This window comes from Microtus oregoni, unplaced genomic scaffold (genome assembly GCF_018167655.1).
Source record: "Microtus oregoni isolate MIOR12 unplaced genomic scaffold, Mior012 000019F_ref0000042, whole genome shotgun sequence".
NCBI classification, from domain to species: domain Eukaryota; kingdom Metazoa; phylum Chordata; class Mammalia; order Rodentia; family Cricetidae; genus Microtus; species Microtus oregoni.
In genome coordinates, this window is record NW_024543078.1 from 2,769,328 (window position 1) to 2,787,906 (window position 18,579).

Genomic DNA, 18,579 nt, shown 5'->3' on the forward strand with positions numbered 1-18,579 from the left:
CAGAAGAGGGCACCAGACCTCATTATAGATGGTTGTGAGCCACCATGTGGTCGCTGGGAATTGAACTTAGGGACCTCTGGAAGAGCAGGCAATGCTCTTAACCTCTGAGCCATCTCTCTAGCCCTATTGTGTCTTCTTTAATTCTGACTGTAAAAAAAACTAAGTACAGAGAAACATTTCATTGTATGGGCTGCTAAGCTAAACCAACATATATATCTTAAAAGTATCTTGATTCCAAAATATGGATCTAAGGATATGTTGCTTTAAAAAAGAGGTTCTTCTTTTGTTTCCACAGAGGATGAAAATCTGTGGATTACTTTCATACTAATATGGTTTGATGAACAAAAACCTCATAAAAGGTTGCTTTAAGCATCCCTCAAAAAATTACTTCACCCGGGGGCTGGAGAGATGGCTCAGAGGTTAAGAGCACTGACTGCTCTTCCAGAGGTCCTGAGTTCAATTCCCAGCAACCACATGGTGGCTTACAATCATCTATAATGAGACATGGTGCCCCCTTCTGGCTTGCAGGCACACGTGGAAGGAATGCTATACACATAATATAATAAATAAATTAAAAAAAAATTACTTCACCCAATAAACAGCAGAAAGAAGTTTGAACAAAACTACACCCATATTCCCAGATATTTTCTATAAATGTTTGTTTACATTTAAAGATGGATATGCTATAGAGATTTGCATGGGTATGGATCTTGGTTTATTGATATAAACTTAAGGCCAATTTTGTTATTTATATATTTCTGCTCTTGATGAAGATATCGTGTTCATGAAGCTCATTTAAAAATGTAGTGTATAATTAAGAAATACAGGTTAATAGATAACCATCAATAATAGCCAAGCTTGTAGTCATATTAGTTAGATTTTCTAGATGTACAGAGATGTATTTCAGATAGATAGGTATTCTTCAAACCATTCAAAGACTACAGAATATAGCATTTAAATGTTTTAAGAATTTAGGACTTTCACAACAATGAGACACATCTGCTCCTGGCAGCACCAATCTACTTCAAGAGAAGGATGGGCATCAAAGAGGCTCCTTATGAAGCTGGTTAGCCATTTGGGCAAGAAACTGCTCTTGCATGGACTGCCTGATAAACTGGGCATGCAGGGCCCACAGAGAAATGACTACTAAATTTGCCTAAAGGTGAGATGATCCTTTGGGGATCCTGCTTCATGAAAGAGTCTGCTAGACATTCTGCAGGACACAGAAAAATGTGATGGACAAACTGCCAATATAGGTGGAACTGTCTTTGAAATTTCCTGCTTCGTGGAAAAGTCTGCTGGATACTTTGAGCCAGTAGGCTGAAGATGGATGCCCCAACATTACAGAAGAACTTTGGGTGACTGTCCAGGCAGTGAGACATCTCTGTCAATTCTAGAGTCTTGGAATTTGCTTACAATGCACTTCTTGTTAACTTAGGTAATATTATAACCTTCTGGATTCTTTCATGGAGTTGAAGAATTTATGGTTATAGTTTCCCTAAGTTATGATAAAAGATAAAATAGATATAACTCTAATTCTTGCTTGAAAACTGTTTTATGTAATTTTAATATGTTAAATTTAAAAGTTTCCTTTTTATTTAAACAGAAAAATAGAGGTGTTGTGGGATTTCTCTCTGTGTGCTGTGATTACCATTAATGAATGAAGAACTGCTTTAGCCTTTGACAGAGAAGAACAGAGGTAGGCGGGGAAAGCTAGGCTGTATTCTGGGATAAAGAGGGCGAATTAGACACCATGGAACTGCCGCCAGAGTCAGACATGCCAAAACTTTGCCAGTAAGCCACATTCATGTGGCAGTACACATATTAATAGAAATTGGTTAAATTAATATGTAAGAGTTACCCAATAAGAAGCTAGAGCTAATGGGCCAAGCAGTGGTTTAATTAATACAGTTTCTGTGTGATTATTATAAGCTAAGCTGGGTGGCTGGGAACCAACCAGCAGCCTCCCATTACTCAATTGTTACAGAAGAATTTCTGTAACAGAATGAGTAACTGTCCAGGCAGCAAGATGTCTCTGTCAATTCTAGAGTTTTGGAAGTTGCTTACAATGCACTTCCTCTTAACTTAGGTAATAATATATCCTTCTGGAGTCTTTGATGGAGTTGAAAAATGGATAGTTATAATTATACTTTTCCTTAGTTATGACAAAAGATAAAATAGATATAAATATTATAACTGTAATTCTTGCTTATTACCTGTTTTGCTATATGTAATTTTACCATGTTAAGGTTAAACCTTCCTTTTTATTGAGACAGAAAAGGGAAGGTGATGTGGGATTCCCCTCTGTGTGCTGTGAATATGTTTTACTGCCATTGGTTAATAAAGAAGCGCTTTTGGTCAATGACTTAACAGAGTAAAGCAAGGTGGAAAATCCCAACAGAGATGTAGAGAGAGAGTAAGCAGAGTCAGAGAGACAACATGTAGCTACCAAAGGAGACAGACACCAGAACTTTACCCAATAAATCACAACCTTGTGGCAAACAGAATAATAAGAATGGGTTAATTTTAGATGTAAGAGCTAGCTAGGAATATGCCTGAGTCACTGGCCAAGCAGTGTTGCAATTAATATAGTTTCTCTGTGATTATTTTGGGTCTGGGTGGCCGGGAACAAACAAGCAGTCTCTAACTGCACTGGTCTAACTGGGTATCTGCATGTAGAGGAATGCAAATAGACCTTTATCTATCACCCTGTGCAAAACTCAAGTCCAAGTTGATCAAAGAACTCAACAAAAGACCAGATCCACTGAACCTCATAGAAGAGAAAGTGAAGGACAGCCTTGAACATGTAACATTGTTGTTCTGACTAGTCATGAGTCAACTTGACACAAGTAGAGTTAGCTGAGAGGAGAGAGCTGGAATTGGGGAAATGCCTCCATAAGATCAGGCTGTAGAGTACTCTCATAATTAGTGATCAATAGGGGAGGGCCCGGTCCCTTGCGGGTGGTGCCATCTGGGCTGGTGGCCCTGGGTGCTATAAGAAAGCAGGGTGTGCAAGTCATGGGGAGCAAGCCAGTAAGCAGCACCCCTCCAAGGCCTCTGCATCAACTCCTGCCCTGCTTGAGTTCCTGTCCTGACTTTCTTCAATGATGAACAGTAATGTGGACGTGTAAGATAAATCAACCCTTTCCTCCCCAACTTGCTTTTTGGTCATGGTGTTTCATCAGAGCAATAGAAACCCTGACTAAGACAACTTTAACACAGGCACTAAGATCAACGATTAATAAATGGGGCCTCATGGGACCGAACAGCTTCTCCGCATGCACAGGGCCTCATGGGACCGAACAGCTTCTCCACATGCACAGGGCCTGCGCATGTGCATGGTAGGTTCCAGGTTAGTGTTTTTATGTGATTCCTGAGTGTGCGGACGAGTGGGTCTCTGCTCATTGCACTGCCTCTTGGGCTCTTTTCCTTGTTTGTCTTCTTCTGACATGTTAGCTTTTGTTTTATATCATCACATTTTGTTTTGTTGCTATCCCTTAGAAACCTGTGCTTTTCTAGTGAAGAGAAAAGAAAATGGTGGATCCAGACAGGAGGGGTGTGGGGAGGAGCTAGGAGAAGGGTGGATCCAGACAGGAGAGGAGTGGGGAGAACTAGGAGAAGGGTGGATGCAGACAGGAGGGGAGTGGGGAGAACTAGGAGAAGGGTGGATGCAGACAGGAGGAGTGGGAGAACTAGGAGAAGGGTGGATGCAGACAGGAGGGGAGTGGGGAGAACTAGGAGAAGGGTGGATGCAGACAGGAGGAGTGGGGAGAACTAGGAGAAGGGTGGATGCAGACAGGAGGGGAGTGGGGAGAACTAGAAGGGTGGATGCAGACAGGAGGGGAGTGGGAAGGAACTAGGAGAAGGGTGGATGTAGACAGGAGGGGAGTGGGGAGAACTAGAAGGGTGGATCCAGACAGGAGGGGAGTGGGAAGAGCTAGAAGGGTGGATCCAGACAGGAGGGGAGTGGGGAGGAACTAGGAGAAGGGTGGATGCAGACAGGAGGGAAGTGGGGAGAACTAGGAGAAGGGTGGATGCAGACAGGAGGAGTGGGGAGAACTAGGAGAAGGGTGGATGCAGACAGGAGGGAAGTGGGGAGAACTAGAAGGGTGGATGCAGACAGGAGGGGAGTGGGGAGAACTAGAAGGGTGGATGCAGACAGGAGGGGAGTGGGGAGAACTAGGAGAAGGGTGGATGCAGACAGGAGGGGAGTGGGAAGGAACTAGGAGAAGGGTGGATGCTGACAGGAGGTGAGTGGGGAGAACTAGAAGGGTGGATCCAGACAGGAGGGGAGTGGGGAGAACTAGAAGGGTGGATCCAGACAGGAGGGGAGTGGGGAGGAACTAGGAGAAGGGTGGATGCAGACAGGAGGGGAATGGGAAGGAACTAGGAGAAGGGTGGATGCAGACAGGAGGGAAGTGGGGAGAACTAGGAGAAGGGTGGATGCAGACAGGAGGGAAGTGGGGAGAACTAGGTGAAGGGTGGATGCAGACAGGAGGAGTGGGGAGAACTAGGAGAAGGGTGGATGCAGACAGGAGGGGAGTGGGGAGAACTAGAAGGGTGGATGCAGACAGGAGGGGAGTGGGGAGAACTAGAAGGGTGGATGCAGACAGGAGGAGTGGGGAGAACTAGAAGGGTGAATGCAGACAGGAGGGGAGTGGGGAGAACTAGAAGGGTGGATGCAGACAGGAGGGGAGTGGGGAGAACTAGAAGGGTGGATGCAGACAGGGGGAGTGGAGAGAACTAGAAGGGTGGATGCAGACAGGGGGAGTGGGGAGAACTAGAAGGGTGGATGCAGACAGGAGGGGAGTGGGGAGGAACTAGGAGAAGGGTGGATGCAGACAGGAGGGAGTGGGGAGGAACTAGGAGAAGGGTGGATGCAGACAGGAGGGAGTGGGGAGGAGCTAGAAGGGAGCAGGAGCCACAGTACATTGTGAGTGAAGATGTGTTTTTGATAAAAGGAATAATGGAAGGATTTATCCCTTTTTAGTGTGTGGGGGTCAGTGGGGTGGTATGTGCACATAAATGCAGTGCCCATAGAGGCCAGAAGGGGGCATCAGGTACCCCCAGGAGATGGAGTTACAGGCGCTTAACCCACTGTGCCATCTCTCCAGCCCCTGCTTGTTGTTTAAATAAAGAATCCTTCTCTAGGGTCGTGAGAGAAGGGTGTCAGCAGCACACTTCTCCAAAACATGAGGACCTAAGTTTGGATCCCCAGGAGCAATGCAGTAACGCAGGCATGATGTAATGCCTGCAGTGGGAGACAGAGACAAGAGCAAGCCTGTAAGCTACAGCCATGCACACTGGTCTACTTGAAAGTTCCAGGCCAATGAGAGACCTTGTCTCAAACAAAGAGTGGAAAGCATCTAAGGATTGACACAACAGTCACCCTCTGACCTCCACATACAGGCACACACATGAACGCCCATGAACACCCACCCCACGGACATACACAGAAGAACCACCCTAGTGCAGGCTGGTCTCACACTCGCCAGCCTCCCTCAGCCTCCCAGGGCTAGTGTCACAGGCATGTACCCCACTCCCGCTCTGCTTACTAAACTGAGTTCTTTGCCCGTCTGACAGGCAGGCATAGGTGCCTGGAAGAGGCACAGCTCAGCTTCTGGCTGGCCGAGCGGAGGATCTGTAGAAGCAGAGCCCTGCTGAGCTCAGGTGACATGAACCCACCTTCTCCCTGGGGTCTTCTGACTGTAATGGAGCAGCTGACCCCTATAGGAACCTGGTGGACAGGACTTAGACTCAATCCTGACCCGGTCTCTAAGAAGAGGAGCGAGATGGGGGTGTCCCTAACTGCCCCGCCATGCTCTCTGACCCAGCCTCTAAGGAGAGGAGCGAGATGGGGGTGTCCCTAACTGCCCCGCCATGCTCTCTGGCCCAAGGAGCCTGCCCATTCCCAGACAGACGCATACCTTGTCCTGGGATACAGCAAGGCCTGCCACCACTCCTGCTGCCCCTGGATGACCAGCAAGGCACCCTGGGAGCTTCCTTGGGCATCTAGTAACATGGTCCACAAAAGGTCTCTGTGTTCTAAAGTGGGCCTAGCATAAGCATCCACCACACACCAAGGAAGGCCACAGCGGCTATAAGGCCTCCATCTTGGGCTGTATACAGAACAACCAGGCCAGGTCTCTGTCCCCTAAGTCAATGCTGAGACTGGGCGGGTCCAACACAGTGCACTGGGCAAGAAGGCAGGTGTAGCAGGGCCATCTCACCAGGAGAGCTTAAAATCAACACTCATGGCCAAGACATTTGGTAACAAAGTTTATAGCTCACCCTCCCATGAAGGTAACTTTAAGTGTTCTGAAATAGATGGGAACGGCAGACCTAGGCCCACTCGCAAAGCCTGGCTACACACCCGGTCCATGCGGGGGAGTGGAGGCAGGACTGGACAGCAAGCTATGAGGGAGGGCTTTGGAGGGCTCGGGCAGGAATCTTCTGCAGGCTTGAGAACAGGATTCAGACAAAAGTCACGTGTGTCTGTTCCTAGGTAGCCCACGGTTTAGCAACCTTTTTCACACTTGTGATCCCTGACCCAGGCCAAGGTGAACTGCTCCACCCAGGCAGACAAGCGGTCTGTCCCCGCAGGACCCACAGGGAGGATGCCGACTTCATAAACCATCATAGACCGGCCCATTCCTGGGGCCACGCAGGGATGGCTTTCCTCGAAAAGCCTTTGTGGTGGGAGACAGCCCTCGGAGCAGGACCTCATCTTATCTTCCTGGGGCACTCAAGAAGCAATGAGGATGGATCCTGCCCACACTCAGGACCAGTCAGGTACCCCAGACCCTGATCAACGGTCACCAGCCGGGACCCTGGGGCAGCTCCAAAGTCAGAGGTGCCTGACCAGGGCCAAGGGGCCAACATGTGACTGGCCCACAGGTGGCTTCCAGGAAGAGACTGGGTACTCATAGTGGCTAAGGTCCGTCGCCGAGGGTCAGCGTCAGGGACAGACTGGGCTTGCGCTCCGGTTCCTGGTCCTCCTGGCAGGGCTGGGGCGGCCGGGATTTGAAGAAGTCTGAGATATAGCGGACCTGCGGGGAAGGGGAAAGCAGTGCATAAAGCCAAGGAAGAAGCCCAGAGGGAGGAGCCAATGAGGGAGGAGCCAATGAGGGTTGTAAAGGAGATGGGGCCAGTGGTGAGGGGCAAGCTCTGGGAAGCAGATGAGCAGGCAGAGGTCACAGCAACATTGGGTCCTATAGGTTGAGGCAGGCAGGGCTCACCGTGAGGCACGCTACCAGGGCTCCCTGCAGGAGGCCGACGAGGACATCACTCCAGTGGTGCTTGTGGTCGGACACACGGGTGTAGCCCACATAGATTGCAAAGGCCACCAAGAAGAACTGAACCGTGGGCCTCAGCAGCCGCGCCCACTTCCAGCAGAGCCGGGCCTGCACATAGAGCTGTGGAGGAATCAGCCTGCATTAGCTGGGCCCGTGGGTGTCCACACCCTGCCCAGCCCAACGCAAGAGTGGTAAACCCCCTACCCTCAGGGCCTCCTCCACGTATTCCATTGTGCAGCAGGGAAGACCCAGGCCCAGGGAAGGGGAGGCTGGACAAGGTTCCCTGGGAGGAAGGGAGACACTCACCGCCAGGAACAACATGCAATACATGCCGAAGGAGGAGTGTCCGGAGTAAAAGGAGAGCCTGGGAGGGAGGGCAAGCCAGTCAGTGGAACCCCTTGGGGAGCTGGCAGCCACAGAGGGGTGCAACTCTAAACTATGGAAAGCGGGGATGGAGAGATGGCTCAGCAGCTACAAGTCCTGACTGCATTTGCAGATGACCGAAGTTCAGTTCCCAGTACCTACATCATCCAGTACCTACATCACCCAGTACCTACATCAGCTGCTCACAACTACCAGAAGATTTGATGCTCTGAGGGCAGCAGCACTCACATGCACAGAGGGAGAGGGAGAGAGAGACCAAAAATAAATCATCTTTAAGATTTATATATCTTTATGTATATGGTGTTTTATTTACATCTATGTCTGTGTGCCACATTCCTGCAGTGCCTGAAATTGGCCACAAGGGAGCATCAGATCCCCTGGAACTGAAGCTACAAATAGTTGTGAGATGCCTTGTGGGTTCTGAGAATCTAACCCAGGTCCTCTGGAAGAGCAGAGTGGTCCTAACCACTGAGCCATCTCTCCTGTCTCTTAGCCTGAGGGAAGGCTTACACACACAGGACACTCACCATGGAGCGGTCACCTCCCCTCCTCACTCTCACTTCCCCAACTCCAACTCCCCGACCTGCTCCTACCTGCTCCTGGAGCAAGCCTGGCCAGCAAGACCACACTGAGGGTGGCAATCACCCAGTACTGTCACGGCCTCTGTTGCGACAGCTGGTGGTCTGAGGTACTGATATCACCTCGCTTATAAAGATATCAGTCACTGCTGCCTCAGAGCTCACGCAACAACCTGGGGGCTATGCTTTGGAGGCTCAGAAGGACCAGGCACCCCCAGGGCACCCCCAGAGCCACTCCACAACCTTGGCAGACAAAGTAGGGCTAAGGCAGAGCCCCTAACTCCACCCTAGCACCCAGAAAACAGAGAAATGTATGTCAATCCTGCCAACCAGCTGACAGCAGACCCTCAGACATGGCCATCTACACTGTTCCCTCAGGGAAGTCACTAAGTGGTGACCACACTGTCCATTCTCCCCGGGAAATGCCTGGCGTGTGTGAGTCAAAGCCATTGATTTGATCATCAGTAAGGCCATAAAGAGACAAACAGACAAAAATCACTGTTTTGCAGGAAAATAGATAGATAGATAGATAGATAGATAGATACTTAGATACATAGATTCATACACACATACATACATACATTATATATATATATATATATATATATATATAGAGAGAGAGAGAGAGAGAGAGAGAGAGCACATACTGAGAAAACAAACATGCACACACATATCATGACTAATAAACAAGCTGTCTAAGGAGCTGGGGAGATGGTCAGAGAGGAGCCTGCTCTGTAAGAATGAGGACCTGAGCTCCATCCCAGCACTCACGGGAAAGTGAGGTGTGGAGCACACCCATAATCCTGGGACTGCAGACTCCATCCCAGCATGCCCGTAATCCCAGGCCTGGGGAGCTGGAGACAGACGGCTCCCTGGAGCTTGCTGGCCAGTCTAGAATTGTACAGCTCCAGCTTCAGCAAGAGACCTTGTCTTAAAATAAAATGTGGACTGGAGAGGTGGCTCTGGAGTTGCAGAGGACCAGGGTTCAGTTCCCAGCACCCACACAGCAGATAACAACCTCTTGTAACTCCAGGTCAAGGGGATCTGATGTCCTCCTCAGACCTCCATGGACTCCTGCACAAATGTGGTGCACGTACATACATGCAGGAAGACACACGTGTGTGGTGGAGAGCAGCTGAGGAAGACACTTGCCATTGACTGACTACCGGCCTGCACACACATGTGGACACACAAGCACACGCACATAAAGCTGTCCATACGGAGAAGCAAGTGCCAAGCTTAGGGGACAGACACTTCAACCAGTCACCGGAAACATCCAGAGATGAGAACATCTGTGAGGACGGAAGAAACAGAAGCCGAGGAGACAGTCTACACCAGCCACAGTGACGCAAGCCTGTCACCCCAGCACTCGGGAGACTAAGGCAGAAAGACGCGAAGTTTGAGGTCATTCTGGGCTACACAGGGAGATCCTGTCTCAAAAATCTAAAACTGCATTATGGGTGTGAAAATGCCTGTAGTTTTGAAGGAGAGAAAGCACTGGAGGACTTATGGCTGATCAGAGCCAGCAGATAGAGGGGTCAGTGGAGACAACAGAGAGTGGGTGCGGACACACAGGCCACACCAGACATGAGCAGCAGAGCTCAGAAGAGCAGGATGGGCAGGGAAATGGTGCCAACAGCAAACAAGCTCACCACAGAGGACGCTGAAGAGGAAAGAACTCAGTCACAAGCCTGGAGGCGCAAACGGCAGCCAGTCCACCTCTGCAGGGCGGGCCACTGCCTCCCAGGCACCTGAATCCTGAGACTATCTGCCCACTATGTGCCTGCACACAGGAAGACCCATGACCAGCTTCTCTGCCTGCCTCTGCTGACAGGTTTTCTCATTGACTAGACCCCAGATTTTCTGTCCCTCAGAGCCTTGCCTGGGCTGCAGTCAGTACCCACCTGGCCTCAGTGACGTTGGCAGGGCTGCCCCTGCACACCTCCAGCTGCACGTAGCCAGAGCAGTTGACCCGGCTCCAGTCAGGGTCACAGACAGCCAAGAAGCTGGGTCTCAGCCGGCCGATCATGTACTTGGCCAGATCGGTCAGAGACTGGCTCACAGCGGCCCCAAACAGAAAGGTCCCCAGCACCTTGTAGATGGCGGCCACGTAGTTGTTGAAGTCGGATCGTGAATAGAGACGGTCTGTGTACACCAGGTAGGCCTCTCCCGATGAGACCTGCCAACGGAACAGCTGCAGAGCACGCGGCAGACACCGCTCCCACGGTGGATCCTCCTAGGGAGCTGGGCCCTACCTACCTCAGGGCAGGGCTCACCCGGCCCCCACCCGAGCACTTTTCCACCTTACAAGGATGACGGTGGCCGTGATGATGACCCCAGCCATGAGTCCGTGGGTGATCGTGTCTGGACGGTAGGGGTACCGGATGGAGTCATCTCCGCAGTAGAACCCTCGTTTGTATGGTGTGTTCACCAGAGTCAGGATGACGAAGGGCAGAGAGGCTGTGGGAAGCCAGGGAAGCCACACAGTGCAAATCCTGCCCACATGGTTTCTGTCCTGGGATCATGGTCGCTCTGCCATGACCCCATGGGAAACTCCTCAGTGACTTCTGTTAATGAGCCCAGCCACTGAGCAGCTCTACCATGCTGCACTCTGGCCCCACCTTAGGCCTCCCTCGGGCTGACTCAGCACCAGCAACCACAGCCTCTAGACACCATACTGAAGCACAATGGCTTCTTCCCATCTCATTCCAGCCCCTGATGCCCTTCATGGCTCCTGTTGCCTTAGCAACAGTTGGCTGGACTGCTCCATCTGCATAAGAACACCAAGATGCCTGCTGTGTTTGCGGCAGGCACTTTTGGGGGCTCACTGCCTAGGAAGGTAGGTGAGATCATCTAGCAACACAAGGCGAGACTGCAGGGCTGTGGGGCTGTGTCACCACATCAAGGGCACAGTCGGAGGGCTCTCCCTAGAGTTTGCCCTTTTTAAGGTGCACTGATGTTTTGCACTGTGTGAGGGTGTTGGATCCTGGAGTTACAGACATTTGTGAGCTACCACGTGGATGCTGGGAATTGAACCCAGGTCCTCTGGAAGAGCAGTCAGTGCTCTTAAGTGCTGAGCCATCTCTCCAGCCCCTAGTTTCTGCTTCTTTATCTGCCTTCATTCCAAGTCCTGAGCCACTGACAGCTACACACTGGACAAGATGGACCCAGCCCTGGATATGGGAAGCTCAGACCAGAGCCCAGAGACACAGAACCTCTTGGAAAATGACCTGGCAGAGAAGCTGTGAACAGAGCTGCAACCTGAGATCAGGTCACAAGGACAAGACAGCGAGTAGCACCTTGTTCCACAGGCATGGGAAGACAGACACCCCAAAGAGGCAAACCTGGGCAAGTGCCCTTTGCCCATGAGCAGGGAAGCTGGGTGTGGAGGACGCAGCTTTCAGGCCGTGAGTGCCAGGAGAACACAAGGAGATAGCCTCCCTCAGCATGGAAAGGGGGAGCAGACGGCCAGAAAACAGTCCCTGACATGGCTGAGCCATCCCAAGGCCCAGAGGGGACATGATCCAGGAAGGTGACAACATCATGAAGCTAAGAGGCAGGACTAAAATGTAAGGGTGACAGCAGCAATGTCCCCTGGGAGGGGTCAGGCTTCATGACAGTGAGAGAAGGCTTGAAGGAGAAGAGGTCAGAGGACAAGGTAGGATGATCACAGAGGAGGAGAGGGAAAGGGATGGTCAGAGAGAAGAGAGAAGGAGAAAGGGTAGAGGGTGAGAGGAGAGAGGGTCCGAGGAAACAGGTCTGAGCAAATCCCTTATCTCGTTTATAGGAAGTGGAAAGTCAAAGGATCTGGTGACATCATCCCGGGAGACACTGGAGTCAATGAGTCTGCTTAGTGAACATCCCGGGCAGACCACAGGCACAGGGACAGACCTCTGTGCAAGGTCTGGGCAGACCTAAAGCTCAGAGCATGGCTGGGCTGCATGGCAGGTGTGAGCCAGGGCACCGACTCCCTTCCTCCTTCCTTGGGTATCTTTCGGGACCCATCAACAGGCAAGGGCCTCCTTCATTCCCCTGCCAGCACCCGAAGTCTGTGCTGACTAAGGGGAACAGGCTGGCATTGGCCTCCTCCTGCTGCTGTGACTCCCTGGGTAACTCCGCCTCTGAGGACCCAGGACTTCCCAAGGAAAAAATGCAAACTATCTCCAAGTCCTCCAGCCCCTAGCACAGAGTTAAAGCAACAGAAATGTTTTAATAAACCCATACGGTCAAAAAGTGTGCCCAAGGCTCGGGGATGTCCCTCGGGGCCTCTTGGCTGCCGAAGGGCGAAGCTAAATAAAGTATCCTTCCGGGATACGGAAGGTGAACCAAGAGAGGGAGATGCAGAATAGGGGAGGACAGACAATACCCTGTCACCTTCGGTGTAGGATCCAGTCACTCACTGTCTCCTGCCCCCCCCCGCCCCCCCCCCCAACAAACACTTGGTCTTTGTTCGCGCCTTGGGGGTTCGGAATGCTCCTCCCCACGGCTTGAACCGGACTGGCAGGTTTGTCTGTGCGAGCCTGGACGTCCCCGCCTTCCGAGGGCACCGTGCTGGACCTTGGCCACGAGTCACTGGCCTGCAGGGTCTTGGTGCCGCCCCGCCCAAGTGAGTCACGTCGCCCCGAGGTACTCGAGCGACTTCCTGTTGCTGGCTTGCTGGGACCCACACCCCAGGAATAGCCACAGGTAGAGAGGCAGCCCCGATCCTGCCAAGCGCCCAGGAGGGCTGGCAGGGCGTGCACAGGGAAGTGGGGAGCACCGGTCACCACCGTCGGCATCCCGAACGCGCACTGGCAGGAGGGACCGTGGGAGCGTGCACTTGGGAGAGAGTTCCCGTCCCCGGGTCCCGAGATTCTTACCGACCAACACGCACAGCACGTCCAGCAGCACGAAGACCCACCTCCGCTCCATGTCGTCCCTGCCCAGGGACGCCCGCGACTCCCGCTGGTCCCAGTTGTTCCGGAGCGTCCCAGCAGCCCCAGGATCACATGGCCGTGGAGACTGCCCGGCCCAGGGAAAGGGCTGGGCTTGAAAAAAGGGCCCGAGCGAGGCGGAGGCGGGGCTGGGGGAGGGCGTGGCACGATGAGAAAGTGCAGAGGCAGGAGGGGGAAGGAGAGGGCGGAGGCCCTGAGAGGTGTGTTTACCACCTTGACCCCGGCGAGGAAGGGCGGGGGCTTCGGGCTGGGAGGGGTCTCAGGACAAACAGAAGTCTCCTAGCTGGGAGAAGTCTCCAGGCTAGCATTCTGGATTCTCCGGGTTGAGAATATGCCTCCAAAGCTTGACTGGGGTCTCTCACCTGGAAAGGAGTCTTCTGGCCACCCAATGTCTAGGATTCAGGCTGGAGGTCACCCAAGCGTCCCAGCACTTCTGCGGAGTGTGCAGAGAGCTGCGGGTAGAGCAAGCCGACAGCCGCCTGGGCAGCACTGAGCTCACACTCAGGAGTTGATCTCCTCAGCCTTTCCAAGGGAGGGCACCTGACACCTCTGAAACCAGCACGGGGTGACCGGGCTCAGACAGAGACCCGCCTTTCCTCTAAGCTAGCATCTTGTGGTCCCTGACATTTAAAGAGGTTCCTTAACATTCCCGTCAGGATCACGCCCCTTAGCACACTGTAGGGATCCACCACCACAGAGGTTCTGAGGTTGACCCATGAATGCAGTCCCAGACCACCCTGTCCCAGGGGTGTCCTGGAGCCCTGGGCCAGGGACATTTGGGAGTCAGTGGGCATGTGGACACTGGAGAGGAAGTTCAGGCTCCAATGCATGTGTAAAAGGCCACCTCACGAAGCCTTTCACTCGGGAGATCACACTCCTTGAGGCTCCACTTAGGCCACACTCATGGCCACCATCAGCCTTTCTCCCATCACAGGGTTGAGTTTCAAGATGGTTGAGACTTGAGGATAGGGGAGGACAGGAGAGGACCAGACCCTGGATGAAAGTCCAAGATTCCCCAACCTGCTCCTGCAGGATGTCATCTGGTGTAGGACTGTGCAGAGAGGTCCGGAGAGAACCCAACTGCCTACCCTTTGGTGCTGGGACAGGGAAGCACAGTGACCTGCTCGTGGGTAAGAGAGGGCCCCTGCACCCTAGACGTCACCTATGAAGTTGGCAGGCAGCACCTTCGACACACAGTAACCTGCCAGCCACTGAGTCTGGACAAGGACTGTGCAGAAACCTGGCTCCAGGTTGTCTGCACCCATCTCCAGCATCCACCCCCACCGAGGCCGCAGGCTGGACTCTGAGGACTGGGCTCTGAGAGCAGTGTGAGCAGAGCTCCCCGATGCCAGCTTTCGCTCACACCATCCACACAAGTGTAGAGGACATCCTTCCCTGCTGCTGCTCCTGGAGGCACATGACTCGGGTGCCAGGATTATGCCTGCGACACATGTGGCATCCTCTCTGCCTCCTTCAACCTCTGATTACCTGGGACCTAACCATTAAAAGTCTTAGCAGGTTAGGACAGCACTGCAATTGTGTGTAAAATACGCTAGGGTCCCTTAAGCTGAATGCCTACTGTGTGCTGAGAGAATAGGGAGTGAGAGTATAGGCTGGAGCAGGGTTGGGGAGTGTGAGGAAGGAGGAGGGTGAGCCTAGAGGGGATGAATGGGAGGGACTGGGGGAGGAGAAGCCTGAACAAGCTCGGAAGGATTGGGGTCAGTGTTAAAACCTTGTGGAGGTGGCAAAAATTAGGATTAAGGTTAGGATTGGGGTCATGGCTCCTAATCAATTACCAACGTGGCCACAAATAGTGAGAAACTTCCCTAGCAGAATTCTCCCTCCATGCTAGGCCAAGCTGCCTATCCTGCACAGGGGCCCCCGGGAGGAGTGGCCTTTTCCTGGGGCAATGGAGTTCAGGCTTAGCTCCAGCCTTGGGGACTCAGTGTCTCTGAAGGAATGCTGCAAGACACTCAAAGTGGCCATCAGGATCTACAGTTATTAGACACCACCTGCATACAGGCGGTCTCAACTCTCCTTTTCCCTGGGGATCTGGAGGGTGTTTCAGGGCTCCCCTCCCCAGAGTCAGGGTAAGGGTTCCACACAGTCTGATGCAGGCAAGATGAAGGCCAAGGCAGGGAATCTGGATGCGTCCCTGTGGACAGACCCTGCAGCCTAGGACCCCTGGAAATACTCAGCAGGAAGCACCCCACAAGCAGAGGGGAGTGGGCCGCCATCAGCAATGGGACCCAGGGCACTGCAGAACCAACCTTCTGCCCTCTCTGAGTCTTCACCCCATGCCAGTCACCTGCAAGGTCCAAGCTGGGCAGCTCCTGCCCGTTACCTAGCCACTCCCCTGCGTGAGCACCAGGAGGCAGCGGCTAGAGGATGCATACCAGCAGCATGCAGGACTGGGGACGGCTGAGCAGGCACTGGCTGCGGTGGTGCAGTGGTGAGCTGCTCTCACACACAGTGGGACAGGGCAGGTGTGAGCAGCACTGCAGTCCCCACACAGCCCTTCCTCACACGGCTGCCTCCTTCCCTGCTGCTGCTGCTCAGGACCTAGTACATACAAAAATAAAAAGCGGAAGCACCATACTGAGGGGCAGGCACAGAGGGACTCCGTGGCAGCCAGCTGAGGGCTCTGGAACACGAGGTAGACACCTTGTGACCCCACTGTTATTGCTAGTCCCTCAGGGTGTGACAAGTGTCTGCTGGGCAGAGCTCCAAAGGAGCAGGGAGTGACTCCCACCCCCACGGACCACCTGCCCTCAGTTTGTCTACACGGAGGCTCTGTACATCCCCCTCAAGTCACCATTCCTGTGACCTCATGCCAGCCACAAGGCCTGGACCAGATGACTGCTTGGGTGGGGCTGTGGACCAAGCAAACGAAAAGACAAAGCCCAGAGGGTCTGAGCAACGGGCTAACAAGTTGTTATCAGCAGAAACATAATTCTTGGTAATATGGAGCCAAGGCAGTGAATAGCTGGTTTTCAGGGGAATCTGAGTACCCATATTTTACCCGGTGACCCCATCAAGAAACTACAGACTAGGGCCGGGCGGTAGTGGCACACGCCTTTAATCCCAGCACTCGGGAGGCAGAGGCAGGCGGATCTCTGTGAGTTGGAGACCAGCCTGGTCTACAAGAGCTAGTTCCAGGACAGGCTCCAAAACCACAGAGAAACCCTGTCTCGAAAAAATCAGAAAAAAAAAAAAAAAGAAGAAGAAACTACAGACTGGGAGACTGAGGACCACTGAGAATTGAGCAGAAGTCTAGACAACGGAGTCAGGCCTGGGTCCATCATATCCTAGAGCTCTGACCAAGTCAGAGAGCCTGAGTTCAGGGGAGTGGCAGGCCCAGATCCTCCAGCTCTGGAAGGTTTTCTCCCTCTTCCAAGGCAGTCTGGAGAAGCCCCATCCAGGTTCACAAGCCAACATCCACTTGCTTGGTCCAACACAGACCCCCCACTCTTGTACACAAAGGCCTGGTGCCAAGGGCTGTCACCAGCCTGAGGGCTAGGCTAAAAAAACAGGGACAGCACTGGTAGGAACTGTAGCCATTTGAACTCATGAGGGTGGCCTGGCATCTGCCCCAGCTGCAGATGGTGAGGGCTGCCAGCCCAGTTCTGATCCCCAAGTCGTCAGTTTCCTGTACAAGGCACAGATGCTGTGAAGTCACCAGTCAGCATGATGCAGAATTCAGGGTGCTCCTCTCAATTCCAGCCCCCCTGGTGTCCCAACATAACTTCTGCAGCAGCCCAGGGCTCTCCTAGGCTCCATACAAGGATCTGCAAACCTCTTGGCCTAGAAGCATGTCCTGCAGCTGGTCTATGCTCCCAGAACCGAGCAGAACACACCACAGACACAGCAACTTCCCTGGGGTCTCAGCTGTCCCTGCACTCACACCAGAAAATCCCATCTACGACATGAGACCCAGGAAATCTCACCCAAGGACCTGCTGGCAGAAGTGGAAAGACACAGGCCTTCCACAGGGAAGACACAGGGCTGCAGCCCCAAGCCAGGCGATGACCCATTCCCAGCAGCCTCCACAAGAAAACCCACAGAGCCAACTAACTAGGGTTCATGGGAGACCACAAAGATTGAACTGACAACCAGGGAACCTGCACAGGTCTGACCTGGGTCCTCTAGGTCCATATATTACGACTATGTAGCTTGGTGTCCTTGTGGGACTCCTAACAATGTGAGTGGGGGTGCCTCTGAGTGGGGGTGCCTCTGACTCTTTGGCCTGCTGTCAGACCCTTTTCCCCATACCAGGTCGCCTTACCCAACCCTAACATGAGGGGAAGTGCCTAATCGTACTGCAATTTGATATGCCACGATTGGTTGATACCCACGGGAGGCCTGCCCCCAGAAGAGTGGATGGGAGGTGGGAGGAAAGACAGGAGAGACAGAGAGGTGAGGAGGGATGTATTATATGAGAAAAAATAATTTTTAATAATTTGTTTAAATTTATTTTATATGCATTGGTGTGAAGGTGTCAGAGCCCTGGAACTGGAGTTACAGTCGTGAGTTACCACGTGGGTACTGGGAATTGAACCCAGGTCCTCTGGAAGAGAGGCCAGTGCTCTTAATCACTGAGCCATCTCTCGGATCCCCAGTTTTTCGGGACAGTTTTCTCAGAGTCTTTGGAGTCTTCTCTGGAACTCACTCTAAGCTGGCCTCAACCTCAGAGATCCACCTGTTTCTGCCTCCCAAATCCTGGGACGAAAGGTGTGTGCCACCACTGCCTGGCCTGAGAAAAATTAATTTAAGTTAAAAAAAAAATAGACTCAGATCCTCAGAAACAGCCAGACACAAGCAAGGCTGACGTGGCAGCAAGTGAGCTGAGGGAATGGGAAAGTCGGCGGAGTCTTCTAGGACCCGAATCAGCAATCAAAACTTGTCAAAACTACACAGGTATTTTGGGCGTGGCGGCTCAGGCCTATAATCCCAGCACTCAGCAAACTGAGAAAAGGGGATTAGCATGGGCCAGCCTGGGCTACACAGTGAGTTTGGGGTCAGTCCAGAGAGCTGGCTCAGCAGCAGCCTGAGGACCGAAGACCTGGTAACAAGATGGGCGAGAACCAACCCCAGGCTACTCTCTGACCTCCCATGACATGGGTACATCCAAAGTATACATACATATAAATAGAAAACACAGGACTGGAAATATGTCCGTAGTACAGAACTTGGAAAGGAAGGATGGACAGACACACACCCTCCCCTCTCTCCTTTCCCCCTCCTAAGCAGAATGGCAGGTTTCAGACCAGACTGTTCTACAGTCTGAGGCATCTTAAACTACACAGCAAGACCCTGTAAACAAAACAGAAAACCAACACATAAAATACAACAGTAACAGAATACAAAGAGACAGCAGACACAACACGG

At 52.4% G+C, this 18,579-nt stretch overlaps 1 protein-coding gene across 1 annotated transcript; it reads right to left on the reverse strand.

Moving 5' to 3' along the window:
* Window positions 1-6,272: 6,272 nt before the first annotated feature.
* On the reverse strand, window positions 6,273-13,276 carry Plpp2 (phospholipid phosphatase 2). The gene is given in 7 exon segments (XM_041669224.1): window positions 6,273-6,941; window positions 6,943-7,049; window positions 7,239-7,415; window positions 7,602-7,659; window positions 10,162-10,436; window positions 10,566-10,717; window positions 13,117-13,276. Coding segments are annotated over 7 exon segments (915 nt in total). The 5' UTR covers window positions 13,169-13,276; the 3' UTR covers window positions 6,273-6,847.
* Between the last annotated feature and the right edge of the window lie 5,303 nt (window positions 13,277-18,579).